General features: G+C 43.1%; 1 protein-coding gene across 1 annotated transcript in view; it reads left to right on the plus strand.

Moving 5' to 3' along the window:
* LOC113098911 (ankyrin-2-like) overlaps positions 1–25,566 on the plus strand; it is a 56,552-nt gene extending 30,986 nt beyond the window's left edge. The window contains exons 17-26 of the mRNA XM_026263968.1: positions 5,723–6,107; positions 6,565–6,719; positions 7,739–9,200; positions 9,702–9,779; positions 11,891–12,022; positions 18,594–18,740; positions 18,901–19,081; positions 19,173–19,248; positions 19,435–19,718; positions 24,195–25,566. Of these exons, the coding sequence (XP_026119753.1) occupies positions 5,723–6,107; positions 6,565–6,719; positions 7,739–9,200; positions 9,702–9,779; positions 11,891–12,022; positions 18,594–18,740; positions 18,901–19,081; positions 19,173–19,248; positions 19,435–19,464 (2,646 nt within the window). The 3' untranslated portion in view covers positions 19,465–19,718; positions 24,195–25,566. The remainder of the gene's footprint in view (positions 1–5,722; positions 6,108–6,564; positions 6,720–7,738; positions 9,201–9,701; positions 9,780–11,890; positions 12,023–18,593; positions 18,741–18,900; positions 19,082–19,172; positions 19,249–19,434; positions 19,719–24,194) is intronic.
* Positions 25,567–25,809: the final 243 nt, after the last annotated feature.

Genomic DNA, 25,809 nt, shown 5'->3' on the forward strand with positions numbered 1-25,809 from the left:
TACCCTGGGGTTGGTGTCCTTTGCGCGGGCCATCCACTGCAGTGGCGCATGATCTGTCAGCAGGGTGAACCGGCGTCCGAGGAGGTAATAGCGGAGCTCCAGGACTGCCCACTTGACGGCCAGTGCTTCCTTCTCCACGGCGGCATACCGTTGTTCGGTCGGGGTCAGCTTCCGGCTAATAAAGATCACCGGGTGTTCCTCGCCGTCCTGGACCTGGGAGAGAACGGCTCCCAACCCGGTGTCCGAGGCGTCGGTTTGCACCAGGAAGGGGCAGTTGAAGTCGGGGGCTCGCAGGACTGGCTCCGTGGTGAGGGCAGACTTCACCTGCTGTAATGCCTCTTCCGCTTCTAGACTCCAGGCTATCTTCTCCGGTTGCCCCTTCCTGGTCAGATCTGTCAGGGGAGAGGCTAAGGAGGAGAAGTTAGGGATAAAACATCGGTAGTATCCTGCCAACCCCAAAAAGGCTCGTACCTGGGTCTTGGTAGAGGGCCGCGGTGCCGAGAGGATAGCTGTCACCTTCTTTTCCTGGGGGCGGATGAGGCCACGTCCCACGCAGAAGCCCAGGTACTTGGCTTCGGAGAGAGCCAGGTGACATTTCCGGGGGTTGGCGGTGAGCCCCGCCCGGCGGAGGTCCAACAGCACCCTCCGGAGCCGCTCTAAATGTTCCCCCCAGGTCTCTGAATGGATGACCACGTCGTCGATGTAGGCCGCGGCGTAGGCCATATGGGGCCTCAGCAGGACATCCATGAGCCTCTGGAATGTGGCGGGGGCCCCGTGCAGGCCGAAGGGAAGGACCCGGTACTGCCAGTGGCCACTGGGGGTCGAGAAGGCTGTCTTAGGCTTGGCATCCTTAGACAGGGGGACTTGCCAATACCCTTTGGTGAGGTCGAGCGTCGAGATGAACCGGGCCCTTCCTAGTCGATCCAGGAGCTCATCGACGCGGGGCATGGGGTAGCCATCGAATTCAGAGACCTCATTTAGGCGGCGGAAGTCGTTGCAAAACCTTAGGGTGCCATCGGGCTTCGGGACCATGACGATGGGGCTGGACCATGGACTCCGCGAGGGCTCAATTACCCCTAGCTTCAACATCTCCTGTACCTCTGTCTCGATTGCGTGTCGCCGAGCCTCCGGGACACGATAGGGCCGCTGCCGGACGATGACTCCTGGTGGTGTTCGGATTTCGTGCTGGATGACGGTCGTCCGCCCTGGCAGAGGGGAGAACACATCCGAGAACTGACCGACCAGGTGCTGCAGTTCCGTCTTCTGGGCTGCGGAGAGATGGGGATCCATGTCCACAACCACGGGAGAGGTGGCGGTGAGGGCCGAGAGCTGGGGCCCGGTCCCCACCCAGCGCTTCAACAGGTTTATATGATAGAGCTGCTCTTCCCTTCGACGACCAGGTTGGCGCACTTTGTAGGTGTCGGGTCCCACCCGTTCGGTGACCGTATACGGGCCCTGCCAGCGGGCCAGGAACTTACATGCTGAGGTGGGGACCAGTACCATGACGTGATCTCCCGGCTGGAACTCCCGGGGTTGGGCAGCCCGATTGAAGAGGTGCTGCTGGTCTTGCTGGGCCTTGGTCAGATGCTCCCGGACCAATGGCATGACCCTGTCGATCCGCTCTCTCATGGCCTTGACGTGCTCGACGGTGGTCCGACATACCGCAGGCTGTTGTTCCCAGGCTTCCCGGGCGACATCTAGGAGCCCTCGGGGTTGGCGGCCGAAGAGGAGCTCGAAGGGCGTGAAGCCGGTGGATGCCTGGGGCACCTCCCGGATCCCGAACAGCACATACGGGATCATCTGGTCCCAGTCGCGTCGGTCCTCGGCCACGACACGCCGCAGCATCTGTTTAAGGGTCTGGTTAAAGCGTTCCACGAGCCCATCGGTTTGTGGATGGTAAACGCTGGTCCGGATCTGTCGGACTTTGAGGAGTTTACAGAGGTCAGCCATGATCCGGGACATGAAAGGGGTGCCCTGGTCGGTCAGGATCTCCGCTGGTAGGCCAACCCGACTACTCAGTAGGAAGAGCTCCTGTGCGATGTTTTTGGCGGTGGCCTTGCGGAGGGGAATGGCCTCTGGGTAGCGGGTGGCATAATCCACGATAACTAGGATGTGTTCATGCCCCCGGGCGGACTTCGGCAGCGGCCCCACCAGGTCCATCCCGATGCGCTCGAAGGGCACCTCAATGATCGGCAGCGGGATCAGCGGGCTAGGGGGAGGAGTATGTGGCGAGGTCCATTGGCACGTCGGGCACGCTTGGCAGTACCGCTTGACATCCGCCTCCAGTCCTGGCCAGTGGAAGCGGTCCCGGATCCGTTGCACAGTGTTTTGGGCGCCGAGGTGGCCAGCCATCGGGTGGGCGTGGGCGAGTTCCAAGACCGCCGGGACTTTGCTCCGCGGTACCACCAACAGCGTCTTTTCCTCCCCCCTCCGCTGGCCGACATAATAGAGCAGACCATTTTGGATGATGAAGTGGGGTGTGGGGTGGGGAGCTGGTTGTAGATCCTCTCCTTCCGCCACCCGCACTTGAGACCAGCAATGCTTGAGGCGCTCGTCCCCACGCTGCTCTTTGGCGAGCGTCCCCCCTCCCGCTATCTGCTGGAAGACATCGAAGAACAGGTTAGAGTTTTGGGAGGGGGACTCACCTCCTCGAGGGCTGTCCGACGTCAGCAGCGCGGGGCCTCGTCGAGGGCGCCTTGCTGGACTCCGGCGTCGGCGGTTCCCGGCCGGGCTAGCAGGCTGTGTGCTGGAGGTGAGGAGCTGATCGAACCCCGGCCAATCCCGGCCGAGGAGAACGGGTACCGGTAGGTTCCTTAAGATTCCCACTTCGACGGGCCAGGAACCAGGTGTCGCGGTGATGGTCACTCTCCGGGCCGGCACATGCCTGGTATCCCCGTGCACGCACGTTATCGCCAGCCGGGCCCTGGAACCTGCTTGGGGTGGAAGGACAGTCGGTTGTATCAGGCTTACGTGGAGATACATCTCCACGTCGTCATGCGACGTCATTCGTGGCATCAGCTGGACGGCTTGGACACGGGGGTCAGGCAGCAGCGTGCGGTGGGCGGCGGCGCGGAGGGCGGCGAGCTCACGTTCGGCGTCTCCTTGACGTGAGGCCATGTGCTCCACTATTTGTTGCTGGCGGATGCTCACCTCGGTGAGGTGTTTGAGCAGTTCTTCCATGCCGGGGGAGGAGCGGCCGCCTGTGAAAACAGAGCAGATACAAATGTCAGGGGAAAAAAAACAGGAAAACAAAAAAAAACAAATGGGTGGCTTTAACGGTCTCCTCAGGGGTCGGTTGTCGGTGTCCACCTCACACTCTTGCCCGCATTCTCCACCAGTGTGGCGGGGTGAGGAACTACACGACAACCGATGGACAAAGAAAGTCCCCGAAGGGTGGATTTATTAAGTAAAATAGTGCTCTTGGTGAAGGCGGTGCTCTCCTGTGGCGCTTCAAGTCCCTCGTGCTCGCTGTGTCCTGAGTGGTGGATCCCGTGCTGTGCTCTCCTTAGTGGGGCTGACGGTCACACGCTGCTCTCTGTAACAGAGGAGGAAAGGGTTAGCGTCCTTGTTGGGAGACATTCCTCACCACTCTGTCTTCCTCCTCTGCTTAAGAAGGCTCCGCTTGATGAGCTGCAGGTGCGGCCGCTCAGCCCGTGATGAGCTCGTGCCGGTGATTCCCGTGTGTTGCCAGGGCGACGCTGACGAGCGCTCGGGACCCATGTCACAATATATAAAGATATAAATGTGTTTATATAGTCTTAATTATTTATTTATTGTAGATATGTGTCTTTATCTGTTGGATGTTAACATTGTATAGTTTGCTTACTATTGCTATAGAGAGTATCAAATCACCACAACATGTAATTTGACCTATAAGTATAATACATACATTAGGTTATTGTTCAGATGTAAGTAACAATTGTAATCCATATCTATTACTACATGAAACTTAGTACACAGTAACTTGTTAGTTTACCAAATGACAGCTTTTATAACAGTATTTTGAATGCTGTCTTGTGTGCATGTGTTTGTGTGTGCATAAGCAGAATGTTTTTTTAATCATAACTAAAAGTGAAATTATTATTATTATTATTTAAAAAAAAAAATTTTTTATGAGTTTAGTTGTATTAAGTTCTGTCTTGAATTCTCTCTTTCTCTCTCTCTTTCTTCTGTAGACATGAGTTATACATGATCAATGTTTACTGTGTGCCACTGTTTTTCAGTACATGTCCCAGTGTCTGGGTTGGCTTGTTGAACTAAATGTGAACAAGTAAATTTCCTGCTTATTCTTCTGTTGTCTTTATAAATTGGTTAGAATTTGCTCTGCAGTTGTTATTGTCCCACAAGTCCATTAGACTCTCCACTAATTATCCCAGAGTCCTCTTTGCTTTTTGTCATCTTGATGCCTTCTGGCCATTAAAACTCTGAATTTATCCCTTATCTCCTTTTCCAATCTCTGTCCCTTTATTTTTTGCTTAATTTGCTCCTTAAATGTCATCCAAATGGAAGATGAAGACACTGAAAAAACTGAAACATCATTCCTGAAAACACAATTGATCCGAGACTCTCCTGCTCTTGCAAGTCCAGATTAACTCTCTGAAGTGTCGGACATGAAACAAGATCTTATCAAAATGACTGCTATTCTGACCACTGATTCCTCAGTGAAAACAGGTCTCATGCAAGGGGATTATTTAGATAAGAGGGTGGAGGAGGTGTCAGTAGAGCCTTTTGAGATAATGGAAAAAGTCAAAGAGAAAGTTAGTGAAATTCTGAGAAGTGGAACATATGACACGGAAGATCGTCCATACAGGAAGGATGAGGAGTGGGTTCTCCTTACAGAAAGTGAAATTGAAGAGGCAAAAATTATGGCTGCCTTTGAATCCCAGGAATCACTTCTCAAAGAAGTTCGAGTCAACAGAGGATCACAGAGAACAAAGGGTTCTAGGGACAGGCCTGGCATAGAGACTGTTCCAAGTGCTGAAGTTAAGGAATACTTATTGGATGCACCTGAAATATCTAGGCCTACATCCCAAGAGCCTCCATTACAGCAAAGGTTCACTGAGGTTGTTCTGCGCCGAGGTGGTCGGAAAATAGTCCCTACAATGGGAAAAGACACTAAGGCCCATACAACAGAAGTAAAAAAGCCCATTAGAAGAAAAGGGCCTCAAGGGCACACAGATGAAAGCCAGTCATTTAGAACAAAAGAAAGCATTGCAAGTAAAAGTGCCGGGAAGTCTTCTTCAGTTGTAAAAGATCAGAAAACATCAGCCATGAAAAAACAGACTTCCTCACCCCAGAAACAGTCTCCTACTAGGTCACCAAGCTCGGAGCTTGGGAGACTAAAATAAACCTTGTCTGTGAGAGAACTAACAAGAGCATTTCAAACAGGCCAAGACCCCTCAAAAAGAAAATCTGGGCTTAAAACAGAATGCACAATAGTGAGTAAACCAGAGGATATCCTCACAAAGTCACAAAGTCTTCCCCAAGCACCCTCACACGAAGAAGTGTCTCTTGATGTTTTAAAGATCACCATGAAGAAAAAGAAGTCAAAATTAGTCCACACATAAAATACTCAGAAGACACTGAAGAAGATATGAGTCAAAAGAGTCATCAGCAGCCACAGGAAAAGAGTGGTGAGGCTTTGGTTTCTGTAATAGTGTCAGCAGGTCCTTTTAATCACTCAAACATGACAACAACAATTTCTCAAAATTTGTCAGAACAGTGCAGAGATCTACTGCCTGAAAATGATACAGAGAATAGTGCATTTGATGACAGATTTGACAGAGTTAGACATGAAGCATTGGTTGACTCCCCCAATGCCAGCCTAACTGACTTGGAAGGTCCATTAAGTTCTGAGGAAAAATGCAAACAGGAGGACATGGCTGCAACTCCAGAAACAAGCCCTGGTAGCCTCTCATTATCACCGAAAAAAACAACTCAGCCTTTACTTGTAAAGACCTCAAAACCAGTAGCAGTCACCCTTAAAGCCAAGACAAGTAAAGTATCTGTTTCTTTTTCTACTGAGATGAAGACAACTAATGATCAGGCATCTGATGTTACAGTTCATCATCCATTGTCAAGCAAGGAGGTGGATGAACCAATAAAAAGTGAGTCTATGTCTATTTTTCATGGAAATAGGGGGGTGAACTTTGAAGGTGAACAAACTTTTGTTGATAAGGACATTGTTTCTGTATCATCCAAGCCATCTAAATCTCGAAAGATGACAAATAAAACAGTGATTTTTTGAGTGATGAGAAATCATTTGATGGTCAACCAATACCAACCTCTGCTAACTCCCTGACCTCAAGAGTAGCTACACAGGATCATGGTGGTTTAGTACTACCTCTTAGACACCAAGATTCAGAGAACCTTAGTCCAGTAGCTGATGACTCTTTTACTATTAGCCACAATGACTCTTTAGAGGGTAGTCCCTTGATGGAAGACAACTCTTCCCATAAAACCCCAGACTCTATTGAGCCTAGTCCCACAAAAGAATCCCCATGTCGTGACTCTTTAGAAAGAGCCCCATAGAGATTAAAACCAGCCTGGCTTTTCCACCTACAGTAGAACAACACAGTGTGATCACAGGGCCTCTGACAACCTCCAACCCCCCTGAAATCCCACCAGACAGTTGTGACGATGACAGTTGTGAGCAGACGTCCCTGATGACAAGTTCGGTTAAGAGTCCTTTCTCACCTGACACACCAAGTTCTGTAGAGGTAAGTTATGAGGTCAATCCCAAAACCCCAGACCCCATGATCCTGATAGTTCCCTTTAAACCATCAGTTATTCCAGAGGAGACAGTAGAAGATGATGAGTTGAAGTGTGGCCTGACACAAAGGAAAATTTCTCCAGAGGAAAAGATGTTTAAAATGGCTGCCAAAATAAAAACATTTGATGAAATGGAACAAGATGCAAAAGACAAAAAGGACATTAGAAAAGATGAGTGAAAAAAGAGTGAATTCTCTCAGACCTTGTTAGCATATGATGCAGGAAATCACAGCTTCAAACTATTTGGGCTTGCATCCAAACATGAAACATCCTCTGTGAATGATGTCGGGTTTAGTGAACTCAAATAGGCCTCAGACATAGCACGGTCTGTTGAACTGATCATTAAAGTACAACCTCCCTCTCCTTTTCCAGCAGGTATTCATAAGAGCCCCCAAACACCTGAGAAGATTCAACTAATCATCGCCCACAGTGCAACATCTTCAGCTGAATCAGCAATGAGGATACCTCAGTCTGTCTCAGAAAAGCACACTATAAAACCACAACTTCAAGAATCTCATAGTGAGAAATTTAAAAACAAACGTTATGTTGATTCAGAGCTAGTACAGCTGAACAAAACTGCATCTAACAGCAAACATCTGGTTGCAAATATAACTGATGAGCAAAAAGAGCAAAACTTAAAAAGATCAAAAGGAATTCAAGAAATGTATAGTCATGAACAACAGAAGGAGGCAGCTAATTGCCAAAATGTTGACTGCAAATCATATAGTCAGGAAGAGTCTAATGTAACGGATGAGATTAAAGGGGATTGCATGCAGGGACATCTTATTTTGATATTTGTAGTGGCAGCTTTGATGCAGATTCTATTCTAATTATTATTGCGCAAACAAATGAAATGTTTAAACCAGAAATATGTATTTATGATGACACAGAGGAAGATGATGCTGAGGACGAACTTCCTAAGACTGAATCTAGAGGAGTGACAGCAAAAGCAGAGACAGAGACCTAGAATTCAATGCAAGAAGAAGATGATGCATTTGCAGCACGATTCAAAGAAGAAGAGCAAAAGATCTTGGGTCTGGGTGTAGATCAGCATTCCCAAGGGGCTACTCCAGACACAACACCAGCACTGACACCCACTGAGGAGGGTACACCAACAAGTGAACAAAATCCTTTTCTTTTTCAAGAAGGAAAACTTTTTGAGATGACAAGAAGTGGTGCGATAGACATGACAAAAAGGAGTTATGAGGAGGAAGGTTTTGCATTTTACCAAATAGATCAACCCACTGTAGAAGTCATAGCTGAAGAAGGAGGTAATGAAGCTGTTAGAACATCCGGTGATGCTGAGATTGAGATTGGTTGTGACCCCTCTTTGCAAATAAAAGCAGAGGAGGATGAAGACCTCCTTAAAGAGGCTGCAGATTTATCTGTGCATGCTCCTGCTAGTGATAACCTGGCTTCAGCTACAAAGTCAGATTTTTCAGATTCTAAAACCCCCACCAAAATTTCTGCTTTAACCAAAACCCTAGAGAAGGATGAAACAATATTAGAGATTAAATCAGACAAAGTTATGAGTGAGAAACATTTTGTATCAGGTCCTGGTTCCTCTGACATTGACATAGCCAATGTCCAGACAGCAGTGTCTAAAGTTACTATATCAGTTTGTTCCCAACAAGACCAAGAGTACTCAGATTCCTCCCCAGATGATCAACACTCAGTAATAGAACAAACCCAATCCCCTGAAAAAACTGAATCCCACAGTAAACTTGTCTTTAACCGTTACAATGCAGCATCTCTGTCATCTATGCGTAGAAAAGATATGTCCACCTCCAAAGAGGAAGAGAAACCCAAATCCCGAATTCCTGTTAAGGCCAGCTCCCTAAGGTCTGAATGTGTAGAACTTGCCAAGGAAAAGAAGTCAAAGTTGCCCATGAAACCTCAATCAAGGAGAAAATCTGAGAAAGACACAGGTCCATCCATAGCCTCCAATTTAACAAAGTCTCCTAAAGCCAAGAGCTTCTGTGAAAGTAATTCCACCAAAAAAACAGCCAAAAAGGACCAGAATCATCCAACAAGCACTGACCTATCAATCACAACTAAGAAACTTCCTTCAAGATTACCAATTAGGGGAAAGCCTGCTCAACCGGTTCAAACTTCCACACCAACAAAACAAAAAAAGGTCCAACAAACTGACACAAACAAACCGTCCATTCTATTTTTTAAAGATGTTAGTCAAAAGGCAGATCATAAGGTAGTGGATAGATTAGCTCAGGCAGAGAAAGACAAACAGGAGGCTGTTGCCTTATCTGACAATGAAAGCATCAGCATCAATGCCTCAATATTGGAGAGTGAACCTTTTACTTACTTCCAAATGCCTTTCCCTGAGGATTTCTTGGTTATTAGGCCCAGATGGGACAACCCTGTTGAGACACAGATGGAACGAATCCCTGCTGATAGAATCCAAAGTCAAGGTATCCCCTATCTCTTGGGGCCCATTATCTCTTTCTCTTCTGCCTCAGCACCTCAGTGATGGAAGTGTTGCTTCTCTGTCTTGTAACTAACTTCAACTCTTCATGTTGGTGCTTTGATGTTTGGACTATGTTTGTGACTTACTCTTTTCCTTTTATCTTACTTCAATCTCAACATTAATATAAAACCAAATGCAGTGGGGTGATTTATCTAGTGTTTTTACATATAAAATTATAACAGAATTGGTTAAATTTAAAACATAATTTGTGAGATGATGTTGATATTTTTTTCTAAAGTCTGCATATCATAGTAGAGTTATTCTCAGTATATATCCATGATTCTGTTGTGTATTTGCTCAGAAATGTTGGCTTAAAAAGTATAGTAACATTTTCATTTATGTATTTTCTATATGAGAAAGCCAGTGACCTTATATATACCTTGAAATGATAAATTGTAAAAATTGTGTGCTAATGTGGCTCTTGCTGCTTTGCTGGAATTTTAAGTAGATCGACAGGATGAGGCTGACAGGAAAGAGGAATGCCTGTCTATAATAGCAGACCACCTTGGTTTCAGCTGGTCAGGTAAAAAGCTTTTTAAAGTATCAAATAAACAACTTACACAAATTTTGTCATTACGTTAATTAATTTACAGTGACTTGTGAGCAGAGAGCTTAGATGTTAACAGAGTAATACAGGAAGTATACATAGTTATACAGTATTGTTCAAAATAATAGCAGTACAATGTGACTAACCAGAATAATCAAGGTTTTTAGTATATTTTTTATTGCTACGTGGCAAACAAGTTACCAGTAGGTTCAGTAGATTCTCAGAAAACAAACAAGACCCAGCATTCATGATATGCACGCTCTTAAGGCTGTGCAATTGGGCAATTAGTTGAAAGGGGTGTGTTCAAAAAAATAGCAGTGTATACCTTTGACTGTACAAACTCAAAACTATTTTGTACAAACATTTTTTTTTTCTGGGATTTAGCAATCCTGTGAATCACTAAAATAATATTTAGTTGTATGACCACAGTTTTTTAAAACTGCTTGACATCTGTGTGGCATGGAGTCAACCAACTTGTGGCACCTCTCAGCTATTATTCCACTCCATGATTCTTTAACAACATTCCACAATTCATTCACATTTCTTGGTTTTGCTTCAGAAACAGCATTTTTGATATCACCCCACAAGTTCTCAATTGGATTAAGGTCTGGAGATTGGGCTGGCCACTCCATAACATTAATTTTGTTGGTTTGGAACCAAGACTTTGCCCGTTTACTAGTGTGTTTTGGGTCATTGTCTTGTTGAAACAACCATTTCAAGGGCATGTCCTCTTCAGCATAGGGCAACATGACCTCTTCAAGTATTTTAACATATGCAAACTGATCCATGATCCCTGGTATGCGATAAATAGGCCCAACACCATAGTAGGAGAAACATGCCCATATCATGATGCTTGCACCTCCATGCTTCACTGTCTTCACTGTGTACTGTGGCTTGAATTCAGAGTTTGGGGGTCGTCTCACAAACTGCCTGTGGCCCTTGGACCCAAAAAGAACAATTTTACTCTCATCAGTCCACAAAATGTTCCTCCATTTCTCTTTAGGCCAGTTGATGTGTTCTTTGGCAAATTGTAACCTCTTCTGCACATGCCTTTTTTTTAACAGAGGGACTTTGCGGGGGATTCTTGAAAATAGATTAGCTTCACACAGACGTCTTCTAACTGTCACAGTACTTACAGGTAACTCCAGACTGTCTTTGATCATCCTGGAGGTGATCATTGGCTGAGCCTTTGCCATTCTGGTTATTCTTCTATCCATTTTGATGGTTGTCTTCCGTTTTCTTCCACGTCTCTCTGGTTTTGCTCTCCATTTTAAGGCATTGGAGATCATTTTAGCTGAACAGCCTATAATTTTTTGCACCTCTTTATAGGTTTTCCCCTCTCTAATCAACTTTTTAATCAAAGTACGCTGTTCTTCTGAACAATGTCTTGAACGACCCATTTTCCTCAGCTTTCAAATGCATGTTCAACAAGTGTTGGCTTCATCCTTAAATAGGGGCCACCTGATTCACACCTGTTACTTCACAAAATTGATGACCTCAGTGATTGAATGCCACACTGCTATTTTTTTTAACACACCCCTTTCAACTAATTCAACTAATTGCCCAATTGCACAGCCTTAAGAGCGTGCATATCATGAATGCTGGGTCTCATTTGTTTTCTGAGAATCTACTGAACCTACTGGTAACTTGTTTGCCACGTAGCAATAAAAAAATATACGAAAAACCTTGATTATTCTGGTTAGTCACATTGTACTGCTATTATTTTGAACAATACTGTATGTAAAAGTATAAATACAAGCTTTAAACAGGTGCCTTGGTTTCAAAATGTTTGGGAACCACTGCTCTATACTCACATTTTTTAAATGTCAATATGCAGTACAGAACTTAATTATACAGTTTAAGAGTGACCCAGCAATACTGCAAAAGACATTGTGGTTAAAATGATAGAAATGTTTAAGAGGTTGGGATAGTTGTATGTTATGGTTTTATTTGTTTGTAATAAATATCATCACTACTTTTTATTTTTGTAAACTTTGTTTCACATATATACGGTCATAAGGACACTTTTGCGTTGTTGATCTGAATTAAATGCATGATTTAGTTCCGATGTGTTTTTGTTCATTTAGAATTGGCTCGAGAGCTTGAATTCAGTGAGGTACAGATCAATCATTTAAGAAATGAGAATCCAAATTCTCTTCAAGTCCAAAGCCATGCCCTCATAAGGCTATGGAAAGGAAAGGAGGGCAAAAATACTACAGGTAAGACTACTGATCATGGGTTTTCATTTAGTTTGTATCTAAATTTGCATTGCTCTTTTCACCAGATAGCAAACATTTTTAAAGGTGCCATAGAATCCAAAAATAAAGTGTTTGAGCACAGTTGTGTGACCACAGTGTGTGAAAACAACCAGCCTATAATGGTAAAAATCCACCCATTAATTGTTTTATAATCCCAATAAATCATAAACATGAGCAGTTCCAGATTTGCCATTACTATGACATCATACTCGGGAAAGTCCCATCCATTTGTGATGCAGTCTGCCCTATTAGCTTATACACAGCCTTGAGTGAAAAGCAGGTACCCAACTCCTCTCCTCCGGACCGTAACCTTTCCAGTCCACCAAGTACTGGAATCCTCGTCCCCTCCGTCTCAAGTCCAGAATACGATTAACCGAATAGGTGGACTCCCCATCTATGAGTCACGGCGGTGGGGGAACTGGGGTAGATGGGTTAATGCGTGAATAAAACACGGGTTTGATTTTGGATATGTGGAAGGCGGGATGAATCCTCCTGTACGCCGGATGTAGTTTGAGGCGGACTGTTATCGGACTAATGATCTTGGTGACAGGAAATGGGCCAATAAATTTGGGAGCTAACTTATTAGAAACGGAACGGAGCGGAATGTTGTTAGTAAAAAGCCACACTTTTTGACCCACGATGTAAACAGAAGGCTCCGACCTGTGGCAACTGGCCTTGGCCTTAGTGCGCGCCCTCACCTGGAGCAGAGTCTTGCGGGCTCTGGTCCAGGTGTGGTGGCACCGCTGGACAAACGTGTGAGCGGAGGGGGTCGCGACTTCAGATTCCAGACTAGGAAAAGGTGGCTGGTAACCTATGCTACACTGAAATGGAGAGAGGCCCATAGCTTACACTGGTAGCGAGTTATGAGTGTACTCAACCATAGAGAGTTGTTGGCTCCAGGAAAAAAAATTCTTGGAGACTAAACATTGCAACGTTAACTCTAAATCTTGGTTGGCTCGCTCAGACTGACCATTGCTCTGAGGGTGATAACCCGAAGACAGACTAACCGTCACTCCTAACAACTTACAAAACTCTTTCCAAAATTTGGATACAAATTGGGATCCCCTGTCAGAAACCACGTCTACCAGGAGGCCATGTAACCGGAAGACGCGATCGTTAACAGTGACCGCTGTAACCTTGGCTAAAGGTAATTTGGGCAAGGGAATAAAATGTGCCACCTTCGAGAATCGGTCCACTACGGTCAAAACAACCATCATGCCATTAGAAGGCGGGAGGTCGGTAACAAAATCTAGTGTGATGTGGAACCAGGGTCTCAAAGGGACAGACAGCTGGTGAAGAAGCCCATCGGGAGGTTGGTTAGACGACTTACCACTGGCGCAAACTGAGCATGCCAAAACAAAACCATGAACGTCGCGAGCCATCAGTGGCCTCCAGATTCATTGCTTTACTAAGCACTTGGTGCGGCTTATCCCTGGATGACAAGCTACATTAGAGCAGTGACCCCACTGAATAACGTCGGACCATAACTCCTCCGGCACAAACAACTGATTCAGTGGGCACCCGGGCGGAGGCCTTACCCCTTCTAAGGCCGTCTTGACCTTCGATTCGACCTCCCATACGAGTGATGAGACCACTATACTCTCAGGTAAAATGCACTCAGGAGTCACCGGGCATTCATAAAGATCAAAAAGACGTGACAAAGAATCGGGTTTGACATATTTGGAACCCGGGTGGTACGATCAAAAAGACCGAAAAAAAAGTGCCAACCGAGCCTGCCTGGAATTGAGTCTTTTGGCAGTTCTAATGTATTCTAGGTTCTTATGATCGGTCCAAAAGATGAAGGGTACCCCCGTCCCCTCCAACCAATGACGCCACTCCTCTAATGCTAATTTGACGGCCAACAACTCTCTGTTACCAATGTCATAATTACATTCTGCGGAGATAACCGATAAGAAAAAAAGAACATGCATGGATGTATCATGTTGTCTGAGGCAGAACATTGGGAAAGAACTGCACCTATTCACACCTCTGTTGCATCGACCTCCACCACGAACTGTCGTGTGGGATCAGGGGCTACTAAGATTGGAGCCGAAACGAAGCAGCTCTTGAGGTTGGAAAATACAGTTTCGGCTGTATTAGACCACCTGAACGCAGTACTGGGGGAGGTCAAGGCGGTCAGAAGTGAGACTAGTTGGCTGAAATTACGAATAAAACGTCTATAAAAATTGGTGGACCCCATAAACCGCTGTAGGGCCTTGCTGGAATCTGGACTTGGCCAATCTATCACAGCCATAACCTTATCAGGATCCATACGTATTCCCTCAGATGAGACAATGTACCCTAGGAAAGGAACAGACTGTGCATGGAATACGCATTTCTCCACCTTGACAAAAAGACCATTCTCAAGTAATCTCTGGAGCACTCATCTGACCTTTTGCACATGTCCCTGGAGAGATTAAGAAAAAATCAGTATGTCATCCAGGTAAACATATATAAACTGATCTACCATGCTTCTCAGCATGTCATTCACGAGTGCTTGGAAAACTCCTGGTGAGTTGGAGAGCTCGAAAGGCATCACCAAATATTCAAATTGCCCTCTAGGGGTGTTAAAGGTGGCTTTCCATTCATCCCCCTTCCTGAAGAGGACCAAATGATAAGCATTACGTAAATCCAATTTTGTGAAGACGGATGCTCCCTGTAACCTCTCGAACAATGAAGACATCAACGGCAAAGAATAGGTATTCTTTACCGTGATGTTGTTCAGCTCTCGGTAATCAATACAAGGTCGCAGGGAACCATCCTTCTTACCAACAAAAAAAAAATCCCACCCCCGCTGGAGTAGAGGAAGGGCGGATGAACCTCGATGCCAAAGAATCAGAAATATGATTCTCCATGGCCTCCCTCTCCGGAATAGAAAGAGAGTAAAGTTTGCCCTTAGGTGGAACTAAATCTATAGCACAGTCATAGGGACGATGCGGAGGAAGAGAAGCAGCATGGGACTTACTGAACACTTCCTTCAGGCCAAGGGCACGTTTGACAAAAGCGGGGTCTACTCCTGTAAGACAGAAACAGACACAGCAGGACAAGCAGAAACCAGACAAGACTCATAACAACTTTCACTACACAAGGTGGATTGTGGATGACCTAATACAATGGGTGCTACAGGGGATTCCATGAGGAGCAGGGATAGGGTTTCGGTGTGGTTGCCAGATGTGAGGAGAGTTATGGGTTCAGCGGTGTAGGTGTAAGGGAAGGACAGGAAGTTTCAGGTGACGTGCAAGGACAGTGTCAATGAAATTACCTTCGGCTCCAGAATCCAGAAGGGCGTGACAGGTGTGAGTGTTGTTGCCCCACTGCAGTTTCACTGGAAGGAGAGTTGACGATGTTGTTGAGGAGATGTTGGTGAGATCCCACCCGATAGTAGCCTCAAACTTACTACCGGGCTGGCTCTTTTACCGGACACATGCGTAGGAAATGTCCCGAGTTACCGCAGTATAGACATAGTGCTCGGGACCTCTGCCTCTCTCTCTCCTCCTGAGACAGTCGAGCTCTACCCACCTGCATGGGTTCGTGATCGATGACGGGACTAAACATGTTCTCTCAACTCGAGTTGCCACTCTCCAGAATGTTGAGAATACGTGTGTGACTGGTCTGCGCACCCAGGTGGTTAATCCGAGCGTCCATGTGGGGCGCCAAGTCAATGAGCCCGTTGAGACTGGTTGGCAACTTGAGGAGGTAGATCTCCTTATGAACACGGTCGGCCAACCCATGCAGGAATCTATCCCACTGCGCCTCCTCGTTCCACTCGCACGCGGCCTCCAGGGTGCGGAACTTGATGGAATAGTCCGTCACGGATAGATCTTCCTGCCTGAGATCCATGAGCTGACGGGCGGCTTCCTTGCCAGCCGCGGTACTGTCGAACACTCTCCTCATCTCCTCAGAGAGGGAGTGGAACGAGGCGCAGGATGGATGGTGGTTCTCCCACACCGCCATTCCCCACAAAGCACAAAGCAGTCCTGCTGGAGAGTAAAGTGAGGGCAAATGCTACCTTGGACTCCTCCATCTCGAAAGTGCGAGGCTGTAGGGAAAAGTGCATGGAACGCTTGGTTAGGAATGTTCTGCAGAAATCTGGCTCACCAGAATAACTCTCCGGCGCCGGAAGACGAGGTTCGGGTCGGAAGTGGGCTTCGGGGAGGTCCCGGGGAACGGGCGGTGTGGGTGGCATAGCATGAGAGGTCAGCTGGTGGATCTGCTGGGTAAGCTCAGACACCTGTGTCACCAGCGCTTGGACCACGTGTCTGGTGTTGACTATACTCTCCTGCTGCTGATCCATTTGGGTGACACTGTGATGGATGAAGTTGGTGAGAGAAGTGGTGCTTGCTGCTTCCACGTTTGGTCAGAGCATTCTGTAATGATTGTTCAAGAAGTTGATGAAGCAAGTGCGAGTTTAGAACATTTAATGAATAATAACAAACAACAAACAGGAAGACAGGTGGTACTGGGAATCTTGATGGTAAGGGTGAAGTCCAGGACGCCAGACAGGGCAATATATAGGGAAGGGTAATGAGTAGCAGCTGATGATCATGAACAATTAGAGGAGACGCCCACACGAAACAATCAGTGCTGACGCAAAACACACACAACTCCACCCACATAGTGCCAAACCCCAGAACACGGTTTACCAACCCTGACCGAAACATATGAGTCTTTTAGACGGCTGAGGACACAGTGGTTAAATTAGATTTTCGAAGGAATGTCCCGGGAAAAAAATAGAAAAGTCCTATAAACAAACAGGGTAGGGGGGAGCAACTGACACATTATCGATAATTTACCATTTGAAAGAGAGAGAGCAAAATGGAACTAAAATGGTCAAATTCCTTAATTATATTGGTTATTAACATATCAAAACGATCTAAATATAAAATAATGTGATCAGCGTTCAACTAAACAATATGATTATGGTCATGAATCTTAACAACCCACTCGGTGGAACTTCAGATTTCCTAATAGCTTGTGCTAATGGTTCAAGAGATAAACAAAACTATAAAGGGCAAAGTGGACATCCCTGCCCACTTCCACGCTGTAAAGGGAATGGGGCGAGGGGATAATATTACCTTTTAAGACTGATGCCTCAGGTGAGTGGTAAAGTGTCTTATTAATCATAGATATTTAATGTTTACTGAAACCAAAACATTGCAGAACTGCCCACATATAGTTCCACTCTAGCCTGTCAAAGGCTTTTTCTGTGTCAAGTGAAAAAAATGCTCAAGAGCTTGGAAGAAAGTCTGCAAAATAGGGTACATGAAACAGTCAACGCATATTATCAGATGTGTGATGCCCCTTAATAAAACTGGTTTGGTCCTCTCTGATTAAGCTATGAATAACTTTCTCGGAAAACGTGTCACATCGCATTGTTTTAAAGGGGACTTATATCAGGGCAAAGGAAATTGATTTACGGTGCAAATATTCTAATATACGGGTACGCTTAATAGGAGAATTTAGGCCATTCACATTCAGTGATAATATAATTAGCACATGCATTGTGTGCTCGCAATGTCATGCCATGCTGCCAGTGACATGTAAATGTTATCATGTATCCTAGATACCAATCCACCTAGACGCATAATCCTTTTAAAAGAAAAGTTAAATAAATACAAATATTGATGTCTATTGAAGGGCATAAAAAATAACAAGAAAAGGGAACAACAAACAACTATGTACAAAAGCAGACCGCACATTACTGAGTGTAGGTCTGCATAAACAAAGGAAACACATGTTGATGCGTGACCAATCCACTTCAATGCAAGACTGTGTCCACTGAGCCAAAAAAGTAATGATCGAACCTGCTCTCCATTATATATTTTAATATTATTTACCAACCAAAAGACGAGCATACAGGACAAGGGCAAGATTCCAAGAAGAGATTAACAAGGGCCCACGGCCATCTTGTTATTGTCCTCTTCATGGCAGTTAGTGTCACCACAGAACTCATCACTGATTTTCCCTCGTTGAGCTGAATCGATGGAGATGGAAGCCGCTGCCCTCCCTCTCACCTTTGTGCCATAGTTTAATTACCGCCGGATAGTTGAGGAAGGGCTGGAGACAGAGAGCTGTCATCATCTTCAAGACTGAATTAAAGCTCTTTCTCTTGGTAGTTGTGGCTGGACTAAAGTCGGGAAAAAATTGTAGCGTGACATTATCCTGCATATATTTCACTGGGTATATCTGCCGAGAACCTTTCAGGATTTCCGACCTGTCATGCCATCATAGTACATGGAAGATTAGAGTATGCGGCCGATCAGAGTTTTTCTATCCGTAATACACGCAATGGCACCCAGTCAATCTTGATATTTTACCACCACAAAGTCATAGAGACACTGGGCTCTTTTGACTTGGGGCAGTGATGTGACGCCCAGTGTTATGTACATAGTAAAAGGAAACAAATTATGATATTATGGAATTGTGGCTGCAGGTTCTGTCAAAGAAAGGATGATCACTCACATTGTCTGGTTGTCTGTTGCATTCTAGTAGTAAAAAATATATTTAACATAATCTCTCCACTTATCAGCAGAGAACACTTTGATGAGGACACTTACAAAAATAAATCGTATGGACATTGTTCATCTCATCGAATCAAAAATCATCCAGTCCAGTCAAGACCAGTCATCACACACCTATGCAGAAATTGAGCAAACTGTGTCATTGGATCATCGTGAAGGTATGGATGATAATAACTTGAAACTTATTAGGTCGGTGTTGTTTGTTTGTTTTCCAGTATAAAAAGTCACATTATTATTCATCACTTTTCCAGAAGATGATGACATACTGAATGTTTATGATTTTACAACATCTCAACAGAAACTATGTTGGCCTTGCAGGGTTTTCAGCCCTGCAGGATGACATGGACAGGCCCAGGCCAGGTTGGCGAGCAGAAGTCACACAAAAAGGATTAGAACTTGGACCTCTGGTGGGATCTGTCGAGGATCTCTCCTGCAATGTATCTTTCTTAGATGATTCCAAGGAAAAGAGGTTGCTGAAAGACAAAGAGATGGATTCAGAGTAAATTAATTCTATTCCTGACCTAAACCATTAAAAATGTATTAACAATACAGAGTAATAAGTTATTTAAATTTGATTCTCTATTTGTCAGGGTGGTCGGGGTCTCAGCACATAGTTTTTTTGATATGGTTGGACTAAGGCAACCATTCTCAGCCGTTATCAAAAAAGTAAGTCCCTTCTTTACCCTGTTCAAAGCTGTTCCCTGGAGACCGCAGTCTCACATTTATGGCCCAGTTTACAAAAGTGGTACTATTTCCAACAAATCATCAAACAATGCTCATGTAACTGTGAATGATCCTCTCCAAGTGTTAGGAGAAACTGGGGGTAAATATATCCCACTTTTCGCCCAACAGGATGATGAACAGATTAAAGATACCCTCTGAGGCCGAGACAAATGCAATGTGAGATTTTGGGCACACCCTATTGGAAATTTGAGAATGCCGAGACAGATTTGGATGAGTTTTCCTTGGAACTCAAGCAAGATTCTGAAGATTATATTCCCTCACCTGTCTCCAGTGCAATGAATTTCTTTACATCAAATGAAAATACAGAAAATGCATCTGCCTCAATGAATAAATATGAGGTTGCACTTCCAAAGAAACCAAGTGAGAGGGAGAATTATATACAGCTCTGTTGAGTAAGTTTCTGACAGATTCTATAGAACCCTTTTTGTTGAAAGTTATGTCTCACCTGAGCTATGTAAACGAGTGTAATTGTAGAGACTTATAGGTTCCCCGAAAATGAGATTTCTTCTATGGATGAAGGGAATTGTAACATGATTCCTGTCTGTTTACAAGAATCTTCAGATGTTTCCAAAGATACTGATGTTTATCCGTTTGGAATCACAGAATTGCCCACTGAAGAAATACAAAGAATAACTCAAATAATTTCCAGTCCTCTTCAACAACCTAGAATGTCTGTTGCACTTGTAAGTGGAACATGCATTACAGAAAAGATTACCCCTTTTTCGTTTAATCAAATGTCAATTGATTCAGTTGCTGAACAGTCACATACATTATATTACCACTTCCAAAAACTGATTCTGGTTTTTTAGAAGCAAGGGCTGAAGTAGCCATACCAATTACTCTAACTAAACCAACAGATGCTGAATGCACAAAAAAAGTGTAGACCTCTTACACCTGTATCTTTAACATCCCAAGTTAAGCTAAGATCTTTGTCACCAGATGTAGAGTTTGAATATTTTGATAACCTTGGAGTTACTTAATCTGAATATAGATCATCACTAGAATCAGTGGATTATTTGCCTTTAGACTAACCAGTAACATTTGGGTATACTGTAGACCCTCTTCACCAGACTCATGCATATTAATGACTGAATTAAGAGTATCTTCACCAGAATCTGTAACTTCAGTGAATGACTGCACTCTTCTCTCTGTTGACTCGCCATTGCCTGATTTTAGGCTAGCTACACCTTTGCCAACTTTTGAAAATTACACACCTGAATTAACAATACATGTGGAAGAACACAAAACATTACAGGCACCTGGTGAAAAAAAATGGTCCCTCTTACAGGATATACAATTTGTATTGTAAAAAGCGCTATACAAATAAACTTGAATTGAATTGAATATAGAAAATTAACTAGGAGCATGTTATTTTGAAGTGACTGATGACACAGAAAAACTTATTTCACCTGGTTCTGTGATTTTCTACCGATCTTTATCACCTGAATCAAATAGATCTTGGTATCCTATGTATTTCAGTTCTGACTTTTTTTGATAGCGAACACTTCGTTTTGAAAGCAGATCTAATTCATTTGAGTCAGGCCTCAGAAAATGAAAACAAACCAGTATCAGAAGTATTGCCTAAAACCAGAATTTCATCTCCTGAAACATTTACATTGATAAATTAACACACTCTTCTTTCACCTGATTCACCTGTGCTGTGCCTGTATATAGAACCAGAGCTCGAATTGAAAGGGGGATGGTATCCCCCCGGTGGAAAAAAACTAATTATAAAAAAAATCTCCCCTATGAAACCAGCATCCCCCCACCCATCCCCTTTAGATTTATAATGTTGTGTATTATGTAAAATTTATTGTGGAAATTAAATGTTAAAATTCTCTACTTATGATAATTCACTAACTAAATAACAGCGATTGGCCAATCAGAACTCGCTCTGTAATAAGCTGCCACAAGCTGAAGCAAGTTTCCGTCATTTTTCGTACAAAATGGTTCAAGAGCAACTTTTGAAGTTCTTTAATAAGAACACAACAGAAGGTATTATTGTTCTTTGATTAGAATTTAAAGACCTTCCCCTGACATAATATTATTGTGCTGTATGTGACTGTGTGGGACTGAGAGAGGATAGGAGAGTTGACAAGAAATCATTGACTTTGTAAAAAAAAACTAACAAAAACAAATCTTAAAAGTCCAGAAGCATTCATTGCACAATGAAATTAGAATGCAGTTAGAATGCCTTTATAATTCAAGCAATGACAGAAAAAAATGCCAATTTATGAGTTTTTATATTCATTGTGATAATTTTATACAACCGTGTAGAGCAACACAATGTTTCATTCCTTGAATCATTCTGTTTTTGAATGAATCGTGAGCCAGTGATTCAGGGCCCATTCACGTGTTTTGTTTCTAATTTAAATCAGGGATTTGTTGCCACCTATGGGCGGTTTTATTTTCATCTTTATTTATCCATGACAGTCCTGAATCAGCCAAGGTGCCAGCACAAAAAAACATTCAGCAAAATATTGTTTAATTAGCCGAATATCCCATGTAAATGCAAACCCCTTTTGTCACATCATCAATTTAGACCAGTATCCCCAGAACCTTACTTTGAAGAGCTGTTTACTGTAGAAAATTGTTTCAGGACATTCACACCAGCATCAGACACCTCACAGAATGAGTTTAGATTGCTCTCACCAGGCTCACCATTGCCACTATATTTCACAGCCTTTGAAACAATACCTTTAAAGGATTGTAGTTCTATCTCCGCTGAATCTGCATTAACAGACCAGAAGAAATTAAGTGGATCTTTTTAATCCAGTGGCTTCTCTAGAATCTTTTGAAAAACACAGACCTCTTTCCTCTGATTTACCAATATCTGCACCAGATTCTCCAATACCTGAATATTATGCTCACTTTTAACTTTTTAACCTTTTTACAGATCCTCACCCCCTGAATCAATAGTGTCAGACAGAACAGTTTATCTGATGACGAGATGATTAATTTTAGAAGGTCCTCATCAGTGTCAATCACATCACTATTCCTCTGTTCAAAGTGGCCACATCATACCACTTACAGTATCTCAACCAACCTCTCCAGAAACAATCACTTTGGATGTTAAAAAATAATGTTTTCAGTCCAACCTTTATCCAGAGCAAATATATAATTCTCCTCAGTCTATAATATCAGAGATTAAGATATGATCATTGTCTCCTGACTCACCTGTACCTCGGTTCATGACCGATGTATTTGATGACTTGGTCATTGATCTTAGAAGATCCTCTTGGCAGTCAATTGCATCGATTGATGAAAACAGAACACTGTCTCCTGATTCACCTTTTCCTGACTTCACACTACCCACACAATCATTTATCATGCCAGAGACAGGCTCCAGTCCAACTTCCCCAGCATTGGACTGTATAGATGATGAAAATACACTTTGTCAAACTGACCTTAATTCAGAACAAAAACCTGACTCTCCTCAGTTTATAATATCTGGTTGTATACCCCTATTCTCTGACTCACCTTTACCTCAATTCAGTGTTATTCTCACTGATTACTTTGTCAGTATAAGGAGGTGAATCTGGTTCACCTCAATCACTGTGTTCAGGGACTACATAATATGAACCTTCTATTGAATACCTGTTAATTAGAGGCTCTTCTTCACAGTCAATTGAGTCCATGAGTGAATGTAGATATCCCGACTCACCTGTACCACATTACTCTGAATTATTAATTTAACCAAGCCCAATAAAAAGACATGGGTCATCCTCACCTGACTCTATGACATCAGATGTTGGTTATGAGTTATACGAGTTGGAGATTACTGCATCAAAATGTGAGTATAGACTTACTTCTCTGGATTTAGTATCAAAGAATGAACCTACCTCAGGGAAGATTAAATCTCATTTGGTTTATTTTATTTCATCCTCACCAGCAGAGGTGTCAAGTAATGAAGTACAAATACTTTGTTACCTTACTTAAATATAAATTTTGGGTATCTATACTTTACTTGAGTAATTATTTTTCAGATGATTTTTTACTTCTACTCCTTACATTTTTACTGGTGAGGCTGGTGGGGAGAAATGTTTCTCTTACGATTATACAGGTGATCATTCATTTGCTGAAGAGCTACCTTCAAGAGGGAGCACAATAAGATGACAATAAAAGGGAGGGTAAGCCATCTAGCATGAGCACAAAATTTACATTCACGCTCAGTTTCTGAAGGCAGGGTGTTGTAACTCCCTGGCCTGTGCTACAAAACTTACTCAAGCACTAATAAAAAATGTAAATACCAGCAAACTCCTGTTTGTTTTTTTGATTAAAAACAATAAACATAGTTTATACTGTATGTGTGCATCCCATTGTGTGTGTGTTTGTGTACAATTTCTTTGCCATCAAATTTTTTTGATGCACTGAAATTTCTTGTTACCGATTTCAATATCACAAAAAAAGAAAAGAAAAATACTAGCCCAAGTAAAACCAAGCTTACTGAACACGTAAACATTCACACATTTATTCATTTAGCTGACGCTTTTATCCAAAGCGACTTAAAATTGCTACATGTCAGAGGTTGCACACCTCTGGAGCAACTAAGGGTTAAGTGTCATGCGCAGGGACACATTGGTGTCTCACAGTGGATTCAAACCCGGGTCTCTCACACCAAAGGCATGTGTCTTATCCACTGGGCCAACACCACACGTTTTAATAAAACAAAGATACATACCAAATCAACCTACTTGGATAAACCTTTAAAAAATGAATAAGAAATTCCTGCTGAAAAAAAAACAGCATATGCTGGTTAGGTATATTTTGATACTGGGATGCTGGTTTATGCTGATCCTTGAACTAATCATTCAATATTAAAGATGATCTTTTCACACCAATCGTGATTCTGCTCTGTTGATTCTTAGGACCCGGATGCATAAGACACACACTCAGAAAAGCACAGAAGTGAAGGATGGCCAAGCCAAACAAACCCACCTGGAATGACTGAAGGACACCCCAGATTACCTGCGAACGGATGACCTACAGAAGCACCTGCATCAGCTGCTTCAATGCTACTGTACCCCAGAGGTGACTGAAGAGCCTGGTGTAGGGCAAGATTCAGGACAAACAACAAGGCACCACCTTCTGCAATGTTTATTTGGTTGTGGTAGGCATTTAATAGAACTTTCTTTAATATCTGTAGCCCTTTATAATAACTCAGAATAACTCTTCGCTTGCTTACCAGATCCCCTTTTATTTATTGCTTGATCTTTTCATTCATGGCAAATAATGAAACATTTTAATTGCATTATGGCTGAATGTTGTTCTTATTTTGTTCCTGACTGAATTAATTTTCTCATTTTGTGACCAAAGATAGTGTTATCTGAATTGCGGAGCGATTTCTATGAAACATAGATTTGTGTGTCTGTGTGTGTGTGTGTGTGTGTGTGTGTGTGTAATTTTGGTTTCTGTGGTATTGTAGAAGCAGAGGTAAACATAATACTGAAATATTAATATGGGCCAGTTTGGATGCTGAGCTCATTGTCTAGCCACTAAGGTGTAAACACATTTGTAAATAATGGACTTTGAAAATGTTTAAAAACCCTGTTATATACTCTTTTGTCTCCTGTAATTGCTGTACAACTGCATCAATGGATTGCTGTAATTAAAAACATGTCAGATAACTTGCTCAAAATCTCTCTACAGACCTGATAAAATATCACCATAATATCTTTGGGGCATGTGAGTTTGTAACCAGTTAATCAAGTGCAAGCAATCAGCTATCAGATATAACTGGCTACTGTATGTATTTATACTGGCTATGACAGAGATTTAAAAGCAACAAATAAATATCATGCTGTAGTTTTTTTTAATACCAGTAAAATGAGTTTACATGAGAATTTATCAGTTTTAAGTGGATGAAATTGTTTTTTCATGTTCTCCACTATTAAGGTATTTCATAGTGAAAGAATTCTGTCATTATCTATACAGTACATTCAGTTATTCTGTCTAACCTACAGAATATGTGTGTGTACTCAGATCTCCTCTGTGACAATGCAACGGTTTATGTTCGTTAAAAACATTTTTTTTTTCTTTTTCTTTTGAATAAATGTTAAATAAATTTTCTGTCATTTTGTGCAGCCCACTCCCCTCCCCACTCAGTATGACCGAATTCAATAATAATTTAAATCTCCCTCAAAAACTGTGCTTGTGGGCTTGACTTGTATCTTCCCTATTTGCGATGCACCTTTAGGGGCTTACAATAGAACTCAGAACAGGGAGGGAAAGTGTTTAAAAATTTGCCTGATTTTTTTATTTTTTTTTATTTTTTCTCTGAATTTGCAATGTATTATATTAATAATAATAATAAATGAAAAGTTTATCTCACTGTTACCTTATTTTCTATTAGGAAAAATATGCATAATTTAAGAATTTCTTGTTTAGGTGAAAAAAAGACATTTCAACCCATTCTCACTCTCAAGGCATCAGAAACTGAATTGCCTTTAGAGTCACTATGAAGACGTCAAAGGTGCCCCTCTG

Source organism: Carassius auratus, unplaced genomic scaffold (assembly GCF_003368295.1).
Source record: "Carassius auratus strain Wakin unplaced genomic scaffold, ASM336829v1 scaf_tig00216729, whole genome shotgun sequence".
Taxonomy (NCBI): Eukaryota; Metazoa; Chordata; class Actinopteri; order Cypriniformes; family Cyprinidae; genus Carassius; species Carassius auratus.